General features: G+C 42.2%; 1 protein-coding gene across 6 annotated transcripts in view; it reads left to right on the plus strand.

Moving 5' to 3' along the window:
• The first annotated feature begins 568 nt into the window (after positions 1 to 568).
• Positions 569 to 17026, plus strand: part of SLC25A3 (solute carrier family 25 member 3) — a 52531-nt gene continuing 36073 nt past the window's right edge. The window contains exons 1-3 of one of the 6 annotated variants that reach the window (XM_085899629.1): positions 569 to 747; positions 1053 to 1223; positions 10876 to 11000. In XM_085899629.1, the coding sequence (XP_085755755.1) occupies positions 1067 to 1223; positions 10876 to 11000 (282 nt within the window). In that variant the 5' untranslated portion in view covers positions 569 to 747; positions 1053 to 1066. Of the gene's footprint in view, positions 950 to 1052; positions 1224 to 10875; positions 11001 to 17026 lie in introns of all 6 variants that reach the window. The other 5 variants (XM_085899627.1, XM_085899631.1, XM_085899630.1 and 2 more) reach the window with 5 other exon arrangements.

Consider the following 17026-nt stretch of genomic DNA (forward strand, 5'->3'; position numbering starts at 1 on the left):
CAAGATGGCGGCGACGCAGTTGCTTCGTGTAATTTACGTCATGATCACTAAAATTAAATAACAAAATTTGTGTCGTTAATGTTAATAATTGTACGTCATAATTCATAACAGTTACGTAGTTTAAACAAAATGCATTTGCAGTGCACCTGCATCGTGAAGTATGGATAACAATTTATTTATTTATAAATCACAGAGAAAAATATGAGCGTGAAATATTTTGCATTAATAATAGATTCGCTTGATGAGGGATAAATGTAATCTAAAATAAAATGTTGTTAATTACTTGTCCCACAACCATTTTTCTTCAGTGATGGTTTTCTGACGTGACTACATTTGACCACGTGAGGTGTATGAGCCAATTGATGGAGGCCTTAGTCGTGTAGATTTGCGTGAGGATTCTTTATCACGTGATGCGTATTGACCAATTGCTGGAGGCCTTCCGCAGTATCGATTTGCGTGAGCATTTTTTATCACGTGATGCGTATTGACCAATTGCTGGAGGCCTTACGCAGTTCCGATATTTCGTGATTCGTTATCACGTGATACGTATTGACCAATCGCTGGAAGCCTTCGCAGTCCAGAATAGATTTGCGTGAGGATTCTTTATCACGTGAGGTGTATGAGCCAATTGTTGGAGGCTTTCCGCAGTGTGGAAATGTATGAGGGTTCTTCATCACATGAGGCGTATGAGCCAATAGCGGAAGGCCTGCCGCAGTGTGAGGGTTCAGTTCGGCGTCTTGGTACAAGGTGACTTCGTAAAGGCTTCTCTACACTTTGGTCTTAAAGGTTTAAAGTTTTTTTTTAATTAAAACAGTAAATGTTGTTGCGTTATATTCAGGAAGTAATATTTCGGGTGCAGTATAAATTACAAATCGCTCACTGCGGCCGTCACGTGGAAAGCTTCCGCCATCTTGGAAATTGGCCGCACCGGTCAATTGGAAGTCACCGGGTTCGGACCGTTTCCTGGATTTTTTTTTCTTGGATTTTCCCGTTTGGTTGGGGGTTTTTTTGAGGTATTCTCACTGAGGAGCTTTTCTTTTATCTCTTCACAGGAGAAACCATCGCGATGTACTCTGCTGTGCTCCCTGCGATGAGGTCGAATCTCTTCAACGCCCCTCATTTTCAACTCGCCACGGAGGTGAACACCCCGAGTAGGCCCGAATCGTCCGACCCGACGGACTCGAGCTTTTCATCTCGTCGCTTCGCAGCTGCTTCTACGACCGGTATGAACCCCGAATGGCAAATGGATGTGATTTGAAGGTTTATCTGCTGTGCGAAGGTCACGTCTTCTTGACGAGCTGATGCTGAAGGTCGAGTTGGGAAGGTTGATGTCGTTCACTTCCAAGCTTGGATTTTTAAATGTCGTCTGAACGCGAGTGGAGTGCGACATGTGCTGCATGAGTCGATGAGAAAATCCTGTTGGGATTAATAACCAAAGGTGGTTTGTTAAATAAATAAATTTATTTTATTTTACAATTTAAATGTCGAAACACCAGTAGAGTACGACATGTGCTGCTTGAGTCGATGAGTAAGGCCTGATGGGATTAAAAACCAAAGGTGGTTTGTTTAAATAAATAAAAATAAATTTATTTTATATTACAGTTTAAATGTCTAAACGCGAGTAGAGTGCGACATGTGCTCCTTGAGTCGATGAGTAAGGCCTGATGGGATTAAAAACCAAAGGTGGTTTGTTTAAATAAATAAAAATAAATTTATTTTATATTACAGTTTAAATGTCTAAACGTGAGTAGAGTGTGACATGTGCTGCTTGAGTCGATGAGTAGTAAGGCCTGATGGATTAAAAACCAAAGGTGGTTTGTTTAAATAAATAAAAATAAATTTATTTTATATTACAGTTTAAATGTCTAAACGTGAGTAGAGTGCGACATGTGCTCCTTGAGTCGATGAGTAAGGCCTGATGGGATTAAAAACCAAAGGTGGTTTGTTAAATAAATAAAAATAAATTTATTATTTTACTTTACAATTTAAATGTCAACACGAGTGGAGTGTGACATGTGCTGCTTGAGTCGATGAGCAAGGTCTGATGGGATTAAAAACCAAAGGTGGTTTGTTAAATAAATAAATTAATTTATGTTATTTTACAGTTTAAATGTCTAAACACGAGTAGAGTGTGACATGTGCTGCTTGAGTCGATGAGAAAGTCCTGATGGGAGTACAAACCAAAGGTGGTTTGTTAAATAAATAAAAACTAGAACAGGCACTCATAGAGCACATCCCTTCGCTGCCACTACTTTTTTGTTCTTGGTATGAGTGTTGGGAACTTGTTTCATATGAATGTTCTTATGACACAAACCACATATCTATAATGTCATGACCCCCCCCCCCGACTTTCGGGGGCTACGGACTAAACAACAATCAACTCGCGTCGTTTTGGCGAGTCTTCACTCGCAAGCTCGGTGACTACAACGTTTCAACAAGAGAAGGTAATCTCGTTTGATGCTGGTTTCATGCAAATCGAATAAGAATTGACTGAGTTATGCCGAAAACCGCATATTTTTCAAGGGCGTGACCCCCCCCCCCCGACATTTTACCCCAACCGGTGACATGTGTTATGACGTCATTGTGTCACAAGATTGGGCATTAAATTCTGAACATTTTGGTGCTGGGTTCATGTAAAGCGGACAAGAATTGACCGCGTTATGACAAAAACCGCATATTTTTCAAGGTCGTGACCCCCCCTGACCTTTGACCCCAAACCGGTAACAAGAGTATGGGCGTCAGTGTCATATTGCATATCACAAGATGAGGCGTTGAATTCTGAACATTTTGGCGTTGGTTGCATGCAAATTGAATAAAAATTGACCGTGTTATCGTAAAAAGACGATTTTGACCTTTTCTTGACCTTGACCTTTGACCCGAACGATCCCAAAATCTAATCGAATGCTTCCTGGCTAATAACCAATCATCCCACCAAATTTCATGCAATTCGGTTTAATACTTTTTGAGTTATACGAATTACAAATAAATAAATAAATACACGCCGACCAAAACATAACCTTTCGCAGAATGCGAAGGTAATAAATCTTGTATATTATTTCTGAGTTTGTGGTTTCGTGTCGCGCTATCTTCGACTTTGTTCTGCGCTCGAGTAACGTGATATTCGGCTTACATTATCTCAAAGACAATATGAGGTGCATGGTACAAAAAAGTAAATAAAATGATTCTGAAACAGTGAAATCGTATTCCACTTACTGCATTAAAGTAAAATTACTACTGATATTCTGCATCAGTTCCTTTCTCAAACGCACCCACCCCAACATGTCGCGCAGAGCGCGGTATATGCTAGTTAATTTTATTTTACAATTTAAATGTCTAAACGCGAGTGCCGTGTGACGTGCTGCTCGAGTCGATGAGTAAGGCCTGATGGGATTAAAAACCAAAGGTGGTTTGTTAAATAAATAAAAATAAATTTATTATTTTACTTTACAATTTAAATGTCAACACGAGTGGAGTGTGACATGTGCTGCTTGAGTCGATGAGCAAGGTCTGATGGGATTAAAAACCAAAGGTGGTTTGTTAAATACATTTATTTTATTTTACAATTCAAATGTCTAAACGCGAGTAGAGTGTGATATGTGCTGCTTGAGTCGATGAGCAAGGTCTGATGGGATTACAAACCAGAGGTGGTTTGTTAAATAAATAATAATAAATTTATTTTATTTTACAACTTAAATGTCTAAACGCGAGTAGAGTGCGACATGTGCTGCTTGAGTCGATGAGTAAGACCTGATGGGATTAAAAACCAAAGGTGGTTTGTTAAATAAATAAAAATTTATTTTACAATGTAAATGTCTAAACGCGAGTGGAGTGCGACATGTGCTGCCTGAGTCGATGAGCAAGGTCTAATGGGTTTACAAACCAAAGGTGGTTTGTTTAAAAAAAATTAATTATGTTTAATTTGTTTCATTTTTACAATATAAATGTCTCTGAATATCCTTTGCAATTCGTATCAAACGTAGTACGTCCATGTGTCTTATTAAATGTCCTTTTCCTGTACGTGTTAGGGGTTCCTCCAGGAAAGAGTCTTGAACAGCAGACATTAAATAAATGGTTTATATTTGATGCCGAGAAAGCTCATTGGTTATGAGCACAAGGAAATTTCTAAATCGATACCACCAGAAGCCTGTGCTTAAAAATAAACCAAAAAACAATGAAGCTTTTTATTCTTGCACTGGTTGAAAGAGTTCAAACATGAGAGGTTAGATATTTATTTATCTATTTATTTATTTATTTATTTATGTTTGGCCAAGATTGATCAAGGCAGCGGTCTGTTGCCTATACACCACTTGAGTTCAAATTTTCTGTGTTTGGGGAGAAAATATTTCCCTGTTTGGATTAATTTGAAGCAACTTTAACTTTTTTTTTTTAAAGTGTATTTAAATGAAAACTCTTGGAGCGAGCGTTTCTGCATGTGACTGGCAGCATTAGCCGAATATATACCAACAGAACCCGCAGAACATCCATGCAATGTAAAATTTGATGAAGTCCTCAACCTCTCCCCCCCCCTCCCTCCCTATAAGTACCAATGCAATGACTACTGGAATGTATTGTGAAATTTGGTTTCATCACCAACCTTCAGCCTGTTTGTTGCTTTGTGAGCTTGGTGTTGTGCAGATGACTTTGCATGAATCAACACTTGAAGGGTCTGATCTTGTAGGACCAACACTGGCGATCATTGTTTTATAAATAAATAGATAAAAGTTTCATACATTGTATTTGGCATAGCGAGGCGAATATGTGGGATCCCAATATCATGAGTTGAGTGTTGAGATGGGGAAGTCAAACGGGCCAACCTGAGTGTGTAATTTTCTACGAACCCACGCGTGCTGTTTACCTGTCATTTTATTGTATTGTTTTGTCTAAACCTCTTAAGACTTTTAAGAACCCATGGATACCTTGTGCAGTGTGTAGTATGCATTACAGCAGTGGTCACGTGATGTTTAGTTGTCAAAAATGTGCATCCACTTTGTGATGGATTTGATGAAGATGGTACTCAAGTGCTTGGAAGCAGCTTTTGAGCCTGGTTTTTATTTATTTAATGCCAGTGTAATAATATTGGTCAACTTGATGAAAATGTAGTTTAGAAAGGTTGCTTTCAGTGGTGCAAATTTTTCTCTGCATTTCTTGAGGTGGTGTTGACCTATTTCCTGGTCATGTGAAATTACAGTAGCATGGGAGCTTGGAACGTGAGTTCTCTCATGGGTTTTCCCACCCCCCCCCCCCAAAAAATGCCAATGATATTCAAGAAGCTCAAGTGAGAAGCAATGATGCAAGACGTATCAAATTATTATATGGCTTCCCCATTTCCATCCCAAAATAGAACCTTCAAATAAATAAAATATATATATATTTACTACCGTAGGGGAATGGTCGAGCCCATAAACCAAGAGTGTCTTCTCCCCCCCCCCTTCTTTTTCTGGGTGAAAAAGAAAAAAAGATGTGAAAATGTAACTAAGATCTCGTTCAATTGCTTAATGACTTGAATTGTTGCAAGTTGATAGCCAAGAACCCATGGCTTGAAAGGCTGTTGGGCATGGCATTTGATATGGAGGGAAGGGAATGTCTGGTAGAAAGTGTGATGAGTCACAGCTCGACTGGTGTGAACGGAGTATAGGATCATTGGTATCTCCCGTGGTGAGGCTGTCTTTGTGCCTCTCATTCGCTCACCGCAGGCAGGTCAGTGGTCTTTCTTTCTTCTCCCATTTCCTCTCCGGCCTCCCCTCCCCACTCTGATATATGTCGCCCCCCCCCCCATATTTCCGCAGGGCGCTTAAGGTCCTCCATCAACTCCCTTCTGATAAAACTAACAAAATCTAGAATCACTACTCGCCTTCACTCTTTCATTCCTGTTTTTTTTTTTTTTCCCCCTTGCCTTTGGAACAAACTCCCACACTCTCTTCAATCCCACTCTTTCTGCCAGGTCTTTAAAACAGCTGTTCACCACCATTTCTTATCTCCCCCATCCAAAACCATGATCTTTTCTACCCCCATTAATCCACCCCAAACCCACCTTCAAATTCCCTGCCTTCCTTCCTTCCTGAAGGTCCCTGTCGTGTCCATCTTGTATACCCAGTGTTCCCCGCCCCATCCCTCTCCCTTCCACAGATCTAATGTTCCTGTTTTGTCCTTCTCTCTCGCACTCCTCTTGTCTCCCGCCCCCTCCCCCTTGTGCATTGTTTGCTCTCGTACGAGTCTCGACAATGTATACAAAAAATTAACTATTTTACAGAGCATGACCTGGTAAAAGTGGTAAGCCAAAGGTTGGAGATTGGTAGACCGAGTAGGATCATTAATCATTTGGACACTATCCAGAATACCAATTACTTGAGTGCTGCTCCAGACCTGGGAGCAGCACAGGTATCCCCTGCTTGATGAACGTTTGCTACAAGGGATGGTTTCATTTAGGACTATTCATCGATTAATGGAGGTCTTTATTTGCTACAAAAGACTTGTGATCAAAAGACTGGTGATTATAAATATGATGCCTTTTTCCACTGATTAATTTTTGATTGGGGGGGGGGGATTAACTTTTCAGAAGGCTTGCAAATAATTAACTTTTTGAAATGAAAGGGTTAAAAATGGCCATCTCCTCCACCACCATCTGCTGCTGCCTTTTGTACGGAAACTTGGACTCTAGATTGTTTTGTTAAGTGGTACAACTAAATTCACTTTATTATGTTACCGTCTCGAGGAAAATTTTAAAAAGGACAATTGGATCTGTAGTTTATCGGGGCCTTGGCCTCATGTAACCCAAATTTGGTAGCATTCTGACTGGTGGGTCTTGAGAGGAAGATTTTTGAAGGAATTTACATGATTTTTCACAAAAATTGACCAAGTTCACCATTTTAACCCACTTCTGGTCATGTGATCGGCGTGGCCTCCAATTTAAACATCCAGACCCTGTCCTAATGTTGTAACATAAATTTGGAAGCATTCTGACTGGTGGGTTTGGAGAAGAAGATTTTTTTTTGAAGAAATTTACTAAGTCTGTTTCTTAGTCATGTGACCAGAATGAGCTTTGCAATCCCTGTTACTAATCGGGAGGGACGTTGCTGCCAAATTTCAGCCCGGCCGGCCCAGTCATAATGTGAGATGGAAGGACAGTGCACGATGACAATGCCTTATCTGGAATTTGAATTCAGATAAGCTAATATGTCACCAACTACAACCATCATTATTCCAAGCATACGGCTTTTGCTTTTCGACCAAAACATGACTGTTCAGAAACGAAATGTAATTTTCCCAGAAGAAATAATGCAAACAGAGGTTCACATCATGAAGGTACTTCACCCCTTCGTTAAGTGGAGGACACCTTATGATGTCACCTGTCTGGCAGATTTGTAGAATATGAGAAGCTGATGAGTTGAAACACTTGAGGACTGAAGAAGAAGAAGAATATTAATTTGTTGATTCTGAGAATGTAAAGCTGTCAGGAGTGATTACTGCGGTTTGTGACTGCATATTGACAGAGAATGACTGCTGAAGTTGAGACCCGACGTGAGAAGAGGAAAGGTGGTTTTGTTAATTTTACTTGAGGGTTTGAGTCTTGGACTAATTGAAGGAGACTAGGTTGTCAGAGCCCCATTGGTTTATGACATCATTATTGATTGATCAGTGGAGAAGTTATCAGCAGCAAGGGACTCTCAGGTACACTGGGATATCTAACTGGTAGGGGTGGGGAGGCGGTAAAGGAATGGACAGGGTTGTTGGTAGCTGAGAGGACAAGATGACACGATGACCTTGAAGGACATTCAAATCAATGTTTGGTTTCAGTGGGCACCATCGATGCAGGTGGAGTGAGATTGCCCAGCAAGGGAGCTGGAAAAACCATGAGGTGAGCAGAGACTGAACTGAATATCATACGTTGAAGCTTCGCTGGGATCTCTTGTCATTCCATCAAAGGCTTTGCTGCTATAGCCTATACTGTGCAACACTTTATTTTTTAACTGTTTTAGAGCTGATGATCATTCATTGGCAATCTTGGCCAAGAGATCACCAGTGGACATTGCTTTCTGGATACAGGAATGTTTTAATTTAAGTGATTCTTCACCATTGAGAGGAGGGGTCAAAACAATATATACATTGTTGTGGATCCAGGGTTCGAGGCTTGCTGTAAGGGGAACCACTCGGGTCCCTTAAACGCCCAGTCCTGATACCTCGGGGTACAGAACTCCGCACACCGACAGGTTGCACAGCAACCATGAACGCCGATTGGCATGGCCAATCCAAGAAGGGTTACACCACTTGACGTGATACCTTACCTGTGGACGGCTGGCTCATTGGGGTCAGTGTCCTCGGTGCACACTCGATTACTGCCGAGCGTTAGTGAGTGTGTGCTGAATGACAGCAAATTATTGGGGTAGACCGTCCCATTTTACCTAACTTGTGCACTGCATCAGACCAATAAGGGAAAAGCCAACTGAGACAGAATGGAGACAGCAACAAACAATTATTTATTAGAAACGCATAAGCAAGCAATCATTGAAAAGCAAGAAGGCAAAATGGCACAAAAGCGCAGATTTAACCATAACGTATTCTTATTCAATCTTACTTACACAAAAGACTTGGCCATTATTCACTCGGGGCAAAGAATAAAACGAGGACTTGAAAATAAAATAAAAGTAATGAATGGAGAGAAGGAAAGCAGTCTTTCCTTGTCTCCCTCACTTCACATAAATATACAGAATGCGGAGGAAAATGGATGGGGAAGATGGGCAGGAGCGCTGGGGACACGCACTTGCATCCCTCAGGTGCCCGGACCCAGTCGGCAAGTACTCTCTGACACCCCAGATATGCGAGCTAGATGTGCGACTCACCCTCTGCCTCAGTTCCTTCTTCCTCTGACTCCCATCGAGAGGTGCCGTCAATCACCCTGTTCGTCCTTCGTGGCTGGCAGAATGACGCTCGTGGAAGGAGTGTTCTTTATCCACAGAAGCTTGACACTAACTGCTCATGAAACTTTCCTTCCTTTTCCCTCACGTTTTTGTTCCTTCCCTCATGAGCCTTCTCAGTCTATCTTTTTCCTTTTGCTTCTTACCTTTCTGCTTTCTGAGGTGTCTGCTCAGGAGTGCTCCTTGTCCCTGCTCATGTGAGCTTGTCACGAGTCCTCTTGCCTTTTCTGCTTTTTCTTCACCTCAGCTCCCCCCCCCCCACCCATTGGTCTGCAGCCAATGGGGGTGGGTGAATGATGTCATTTGTGGAAACTGCCGCACCATTCTGAGAAGTTTCAATGAAGCCCCCGCCCTGTCCTTTACGCATGCAAAGCTGCATCGAGAGCCCCCAGCCTCCTAAGTGTGGAAAACAGTCGCACTGCTTTGCACTATACAACGCCCAAGAGAAGCACCGTGCCTTGCAAGCCATGCCGGTCACCACGGACAGCAACGCTCCATACCCAGCAACGCGCGGATGGAGGGAACACGGAAAGGAACCCCGCACGATCGAGGATGACCAAACAGCTGCACGATTGAAAGCAAGACAGTTGGGATGGAGGATGGACTGTTGAAAGGATGTATGATGGAGGGGAGATTATTGGTGGACCGTTGAAATGGGCTGATGCGGTATTGTAGGGATGATTGAAATAAAGTCAGAAGGGATTGAACAGAATGATGGTGTGAAGGAATAAAGATTGAAAGTACCAGAAGGGGAGGGGGAAAGGCGTTACATGGGACAAACACAGCCGAGCCAATGCATGCCCCTAAAATAAGCCTTTGACAAGGGACCAAGGACTATCTATACAAAGCCAGCTGCTTTGCTCTCTTGCTGAGATAAACGTTCTGGTCAGCCTCATTTTCCAAAAGAAGCTGGTCTCATCAGTTACAACATGCTCTGGCAGGTACCTCTTCTCCTTGATGAGGCTCGTTGGTTCCACAGGGAATGCCTTGGCGGCGGCATGGTCCGCGGAGGCATCCTCCCCTACAAGCTTGACGTGCAAATTATCTCATGCCTTGAAGTGGTGGAACCACCCCCTGCTCGCTGGAAACGGGCTGGAGGTGCCGCTTGTACCCACTGTTCTCGTGCTTGCACCACCTGCGCCAGAGAGATGAGGGTGCAGGAGCTTCACCTTCTTCCATATCAGTGGTCTGCTTAGAGGCATACCCTTCTGTGTGTTAGCCTCGATTCTTGGGGGCTATTTTCGAAGAAAGAACGGAAGATTGAGAATGATGGCGATCCAGGACGTGGTGAGTCGTCTGCGCATTTTGTGTGGGATTTTTTTCGGCAGCTGATTATAGATGTGGTGAGTGATATCATTGTGTAATTAGTCTGTATGTAGCTCGCTGCTAATTGCACTAACAGGTATGCTGAACGTTTCAATCCTTTAACTCGCAGGAAATGTCTTTCCTATCTACAGGCACGTGATGCTGAGTGTTTTTAAAATGTAACATCTCAGATGGTGCTGTTTGTAGTAAGATGGTGATTTACACTCGTATGCACTGAATATTTCCATCGTGTGGTGACTTCGTAATTACTGGATGCATAATAGATGCTGTTGGTGTTTTCATTCTGCAAGTGACTCGAGGGGGGTGGCGTTGGGAATGATGTTACATTGATGAGATATGCCGCAAAGCTACGATACGGTACTTGCAGGAAGCAGGTCAAGGGGTTTTTTTTGCGTACATGCATCCAGGTGCGTGGCTCGTGAAAGATATGTTTGAGAAGTGTTATGCTCCTGGTCATGAAAAAAAAAATCACTGAATGTTGGGTTCCGGGTGAACAGACTTTCAACTTTCTCCCCGACCGAGAATGTACGAAACATTTATTAGTCTGTGCTTCGAAAGGAGATTTGTTTATATATTATGAATGTATATGTCTTTTTTTGTTTGTTTTTTCCTGGTTCAATGACCTTTCCTTCCACAGAAGAGACAAGCTGTGCATTTGGTTCTGCCAAATATTATGCATTATGTGGTTTGGGAGGCATCCTCAGCTGCGGTTCCACGCACACTGCCATTGTGCCACTTGATCTAGTCAAATGCAGAATCCAGGTCTCTCTGCATGGTGTGACCATCGTGGTGTTTTGTGCATTAACGGGTGTTTTTTTTTTTTTTTTTTTTTTTTTTTTTGTTACTTGACTTCTGCTTCTCACCAGTTTTAAAACTAACCTTGACAGTTTTATCTCTGCTTGTTGTTTTGCATTAACCTTCTCTTGTTCATGGAAGACGCATTTCAGAGCGATTTGCTCCGATGGAAGTTTTGCCTTGTTTCTGTGTGCTCTGGATATCTCAAAATTATTAGATGTTACCACTCACTCCTGCACTGTAATTATTTGTAGTGTTTTGTCACATTTCTGGCCTGAGGTGCATTTGTCAACTTTCAGCTTTGTTTTTCACATAATGCGTGTACAGAGAGGGTGGGTGGGGTTAGGGGTGGCATCCATCACTATTTTCTTTAATAATAACCTGGTTCATGTGGTTGTGCAGGTTATATTTACTCTTGTATAACTAGAGGTCATTTTGTAGAGAAGGTGGTCATGTTAACTTTCATATTGTATCGTGGGAATACCTTTTTTAAATAGGTGAGATCAAGTGCGGAACCTGGGTATTTCACATGGGGGGTCGGGTAGGTGGGTGGAAAAGTACCAACCCCATTCGGTCGGGGACTTGCTGTGGGTTGTCTGAACACTAGTGTGCAGTCTTCACCAAGGTGAACAGCCATCACTCAACTCTACTGTTTGTCATGCTCCTCAGTCTGCATGTGTTGGAGTAGCTGTGGAAACTGTTGCCAATTGGTTTTTGTTTTATGTGCGTGTGCACCCACAAAGCCTCCAATTGACATTTTGGAAGCTCATCTCCAGCATTCTTGAGTCGCTCATTCGGAAGAGAAAGTCCGTTGCAATAGTGTATTGCAAAAGAACATTAAGGGAATGAAAAATGTGTTTTTTTTTTTTTTGTTGTTTTTTTTTCTTTTTCTCATTCTTATCCTGGCTTCTGAATATCTAAGCACTTCTGAATTAATTGTGCATAGCTCCACATCATTCCAGGCCTTGCGAAACCAGTACAGTAGCCCCAGGTTGACTTTCTTCATGAAAACTATTCTCATCACTCCAGCGCACCAATCGTGTTTCGCAACTTCTATTTGTGGTACTTCAGCTTCATGGACTGGAGAATCCTGTGATCCTTGTCTACTCTGTTGGTGTTGCATGGGAAGAACAAGCTTTGTTCTTCAGTTGCATCTCTCGGTGTGATGAGTATTGTCCTGGAATGGAACAATTTAATTTTATTTTCGTTTTGTGCTATTTTTTTTTTCTGATTTACCAACATTGAGAAGACATTGGCTTCCATGATTTCAAATAACTTTTCTTCATTTTTTGTATTCTGCCCAACAGTCAAAAAAAATTGAAAATCACTCCAAACAGGAAATTTGCTGTTTTTAGGGGCGTCATGGTGGACACAAATGGTCACGAAGAACTAATATGACATGTTAAATTAGGTGTCGTCAGACGCTGCATCAACGGCGGTAAACTTCGTGTGGGGGGGGGGTGGAATTTCTACAACCTCAAACTTTACTTTTATTGCAATTGAATACTAGAATGTGACAGGAAACAGCTTGTTGGCACTTCCAAAAAACCTCCAGTTTAGCAGTACTTGGACAAAACTTTGCACCATCTCAACCTGTCAAATCTGCTGCTTGCGCTCTACGTGTTGGAAATATCGAGATTCAGACAAAATCGTTGCTCGTAGGAAATAGATTGGTTCAGAAATGTGTAAAGCAAGACTTTCAAGACCCTTTCAATGTTCTTTTTCTCAGGACTACATGGGATAAGGTGTTCTATGAACTCTAGTTTTTTATTTTCAGAAATTGAGAAAGCCATGACATGTGATTTATTGATTTATTTATTTTTCCTATATATATATATATATATATTTTTTATTATTATTATTTTTTTTTTTAAAGTCATGAAACTCTACCTAAATATAGGTTTTGACTTTTATACTTGTCATTTGCTGACCACTTCCAAGATAAGATGGGTGGTCGCTGGGCACAAGTAATGTTAATATTGTGATAGATATTTTTGCAGGTGGTGACTGAGTAAACTAACATTGTACGTACAAAACAGAGGCGACTAACCAAAAGCAGTCATTCGGAGCAGGTTCCAAGCACAGGTTTGATTTGGATTTTTTAACCTTCGGTGTTGGTATTCCCCCCCCCTCCAAATTTCTTTTCCAACACCCTCTGAGGGTTGTGCATGAAATGTAACTTAAAATTGTTTAAATGCACAAAATGGCTTCTAAAGTGGACAATTTGCCTGACGTCTGATTGCTGCCTTTCCTCCATTCTTCAAACGTTGAATCAATTGAACTGGAAGATTCATTAGCCTTGCCAAAGAGGGTATTGCATTTGTCCTTGTCCACACAGCACGTGAATACGTCTTGCATACCGATTTGTCCATGAAGTATTCCATGAACAATGGAATATTTGTCTTATTGGGCTGACAATATAGCTCAAGTGTTCCACACTCACCTTTGACCTCTCTTGACTGGCTTTGATTTCCTCCCACCTGATTACAAAATCATTCTAGTGCTTCACAGGCAGGAAATGATTCTATCATTGTGCATGACATCCTTCAGAGGGAACAATGAGCCAGTGTCACATCTAGCATCAGGTGCTGAATGCTAAAGATCTCATTGTATCTTTCAAACCGTAGGCCATTGTCTGCTGATGATCTGGCTAAATATAACCGTGCCCTCATCAGTGGCGCAGTTTCATCTCACTAATGATGCAACCAGTGGGTTGAATTTGTCGTTTAAGCCCAGTCCGATATGCATTTGATAGGTACATGGTACTTGAACAATTTATTTCAATAATGATGCAAAAATACTTTTTGCTTCCCTTTGACTCTGAACTCTCATCCTGTCTTCTCATTCTTTGCCATCTTCCCTCAAATATATTGTCATGTCCAGGGGGTTTTGCCCGATCTGGACGGATAGCCAAACTGTTCTCCCTTGAGGGCTTACAGCCGAGATTCTCGGACATTATGGTGCACGCGGGAAAGGAAAGGGCCATATGGACAGAGCAGATGGAAGCACAGCACAAGGGGGTTTATCTCTAATGCATGGTAGACAGACACAAGCAACTTGAATAAATACTGGGTTTCATGAAAATAAATCGAATATTTACAATGGTAATTCAAAGGGTAATGGGAATGTGAGGTAAAACTGAACCCTAATCTAATTTTGAAGCCCCCTCCACACAGACTTTAATGCAGACAAGGGGACAGAATAGATTAAAAAAAAAAAAAAAAATCCTCCCTTTCGCCCCAGGCACTTGGCTTCGGGTCGATAAGTGAGTTAAGGGAGCTTGAAGGTCACCAAACTGCTTTGTCACTGCATGAGGAAAATTCCCCCAAAATGGCGCCCAGTCGCTCTCTGGGCAGGCAAATGTATCTGATGAAATTTGGGTGGTGATACTCAACACCAGGGCTCAGGAACAGCTGTACAACTTCTTTCGTTGATTGTCCTCCCCACTGCTCTGCAAGATGGTGCCATCTTGCCCCAGTGGCCCAACACGAGGCTTCAAGACTGGTCCCACACGAGTGAGCCAACAGTCCATGGCCAGTGTCTTGCTCCATCATGCAAGCAAATTCGCCTCAGCAGGAACACAATCGTGCAGCCTTTACCGTATTGAGTGAAAGCCAGCTGTTTTTACCCTTTCTTCCAACCGCCATATCTGCCGCCTCGCTTCTCTCCCGCTCCGAACCTTCATCTCGACTGCCTTGTCGCTCAACGTGCGACTCTCTGACCATGATCCTCACGACTCACCCCCCCCTCTTCTCACTGATGTCGCGCCTGCAAATCATCCACTCCAGGGGCGTGGTTTGCTCTGTCGCCCCTGGAGGCGGGGTTTCTTGCCTTATTGGATGTGCAGCTCTGTTGTTGTTTTTAGGATGTGATCCCTATTTTTAATCGCTGGTCTTAAAATGCAAAAACAGGAAAATGTGACGGGGCAATCACATACTGGGAGAAATTATCCTTAAACCCGACCTATTTTAACACCGCAACTCCCCCCCCCCCCCTAGGTGTGGTGACATGTAACACTTCAGCTCAGGTACCCTACTTAATTTACATTGCGATGTCTCCTGACCAAGCTCCTCTGCACAATCCTATCTTTCCTTTGAAATTTCTCCATCTATCCCACAAACAAGATTTACAATGGCTGTCTTTCTGGAAGTGGGATACAATGGGAACATGAGAGGTAATCATTATTATTATTATTTTTTTTAAATAATGAAATAAATAGTTTTTATTTTTGTCTTCTGAGCAGTTTTGATGAACACGTTGTGCTGAAAGCTAAGATGAAAGCATCCGTGCAATACCATGCTGTACATAATTCCTGTATTTGGGATGATGAGATGGCATGTAGGTATGGGCACTTGCATGGTCTGCAGGCCTTTGAAACTCCTTAAGTCTTGGAAAAATGAGAGCATTTTCCAGTCTTGGAAAACTTGTCCAAGTACTTGAAACTTCTGGAAAATGGAAAACTGCGCAAATATGAATGATTTGCCGTTCCTCCAGTTTTAATTGTTAGTTCTGCCGTTCTCGAAGAGAATGTCACCAATTTTAACCTCCCTCAGGGATTTACCAAAATTGTTTCTCACGTGCGAAGTCTGCAATGGCGTGTCACCACAGGAAACTTATTCTTGCAGAACAACAGTTTATTATAAGGCACAGAATGACAAAAATGGAAAATCCTAGGACAAAAGATAGACGTACACTCTAACAGGCAGAGAAATAAGTGAAGCACCCTCGACCCAGAATAACAAAAACCACACTTGGTGCTCATGGCGTTGAATTGGTTTTCTTGTATCATTCTCACACAATGGTTGGAGGTGGGTGGTGCCAGAGGAAGGTCTTCCAAAGGGTACCATTACCGGAGATCAAATGCTCCACCGTGAACAGGTCTGTGGCACCCAGTGGAGAGGCGAAGGGTGGATAAAAAGAAGTGGCAAGAGTTTGTATGATTGCCAAGGAGATTAGCATGCCGCATGTGGAGAGTGGAGAACATGTGACGTCGTCGGGTCATGCACAAATTGTGCAAGTGCTTACTGAAACTCTATCCAGTTTATGTTGCTAGAAATGACAGAAAACAAATCGGGTTTCCTTAATTTGGTTTATTCCAGTATTCCAGATTGTTGTTGCAGGGTCCCGCCTGCTTGTGTTGGGCAGGCGAGGGACCGCAACCACGCCTCTTCTTTCCTTCTCTCCCTTTCCCCTCTACTTTCCCGAATGATTGATTGTGTGGTGTGCCTGTCTGTCCTTCGATAAGAGTGTGTAAGGGGATCTGTCCTGAGGTGTATTCTTTTTCTTTTTGTTTTTGATTTTTGTATGTGCTTGTAAATGCTGTAAACCCTCAAATATCACGATGGTTAAAATTACCTCCGTCACCAAAGGTGGAGGTAGTTTTCACCCCCCAAACCTCTTTTCTATCTGTCTCTTCCTGCCTGCCTGCCTGCCTGCCTGCCTGTCTGTGTGTAGGATATCTTAAGTTGTGGGTGAATCTGGAAGAAATTTGGTGGACAGGTTAGGTGTGTGACAAGGATGAACTGATTAGATTTAGGTCCAAATCCGGATCTGTGGGATACAAAACGTAAACTATTCAGCCTGGCGGGGGAGGTATACGCTCTACCACCTGTTCTAGTTGCAGAAGCAGCGAATGTCCTCACCAGAAGAAAAACACATGATCACCCTCGCATCGACTCACCTGACGTTGCCAAAATGAGCTGCCCATCAGATGGATGCACTATGGAAAAATAGAATGAACTCTCCCTAATGGCATCCACTAATTCGCAGAACAATATCCAAGGGGTCGAAGTTCAGACAAACTGAAGATCCGGATCTGAATACTAGAATTTTTTTTTAGTGATTCTTCAACATTGAGAGATAGGGCCAAAAATTTTTTATATATATATATATTTTAAATAGCACGATATCTCAAATTGTGGACAGATTCGAATGAAACTTGTTGGACACGTTGGGTTTGCGACAAGGAAGAATTGATGCAGTTTTGGTGAAGA

Source organism: Eptatretus burgeri, chromosome 10 (assembly GCF_056783735.1).
Source record: "Eptatretus burgeri isolate ZD-2024b chromosome 10, Ebu_testis_v1, whole genome shotgun sequence".
Taxonomy (NCBI): domain Eukaryota; kingdom Metazoa; phylum Chordata; class Myxini; order Myxiniformes; family Myxinidae; genus Eptatretus; species Eptatretus burgeri.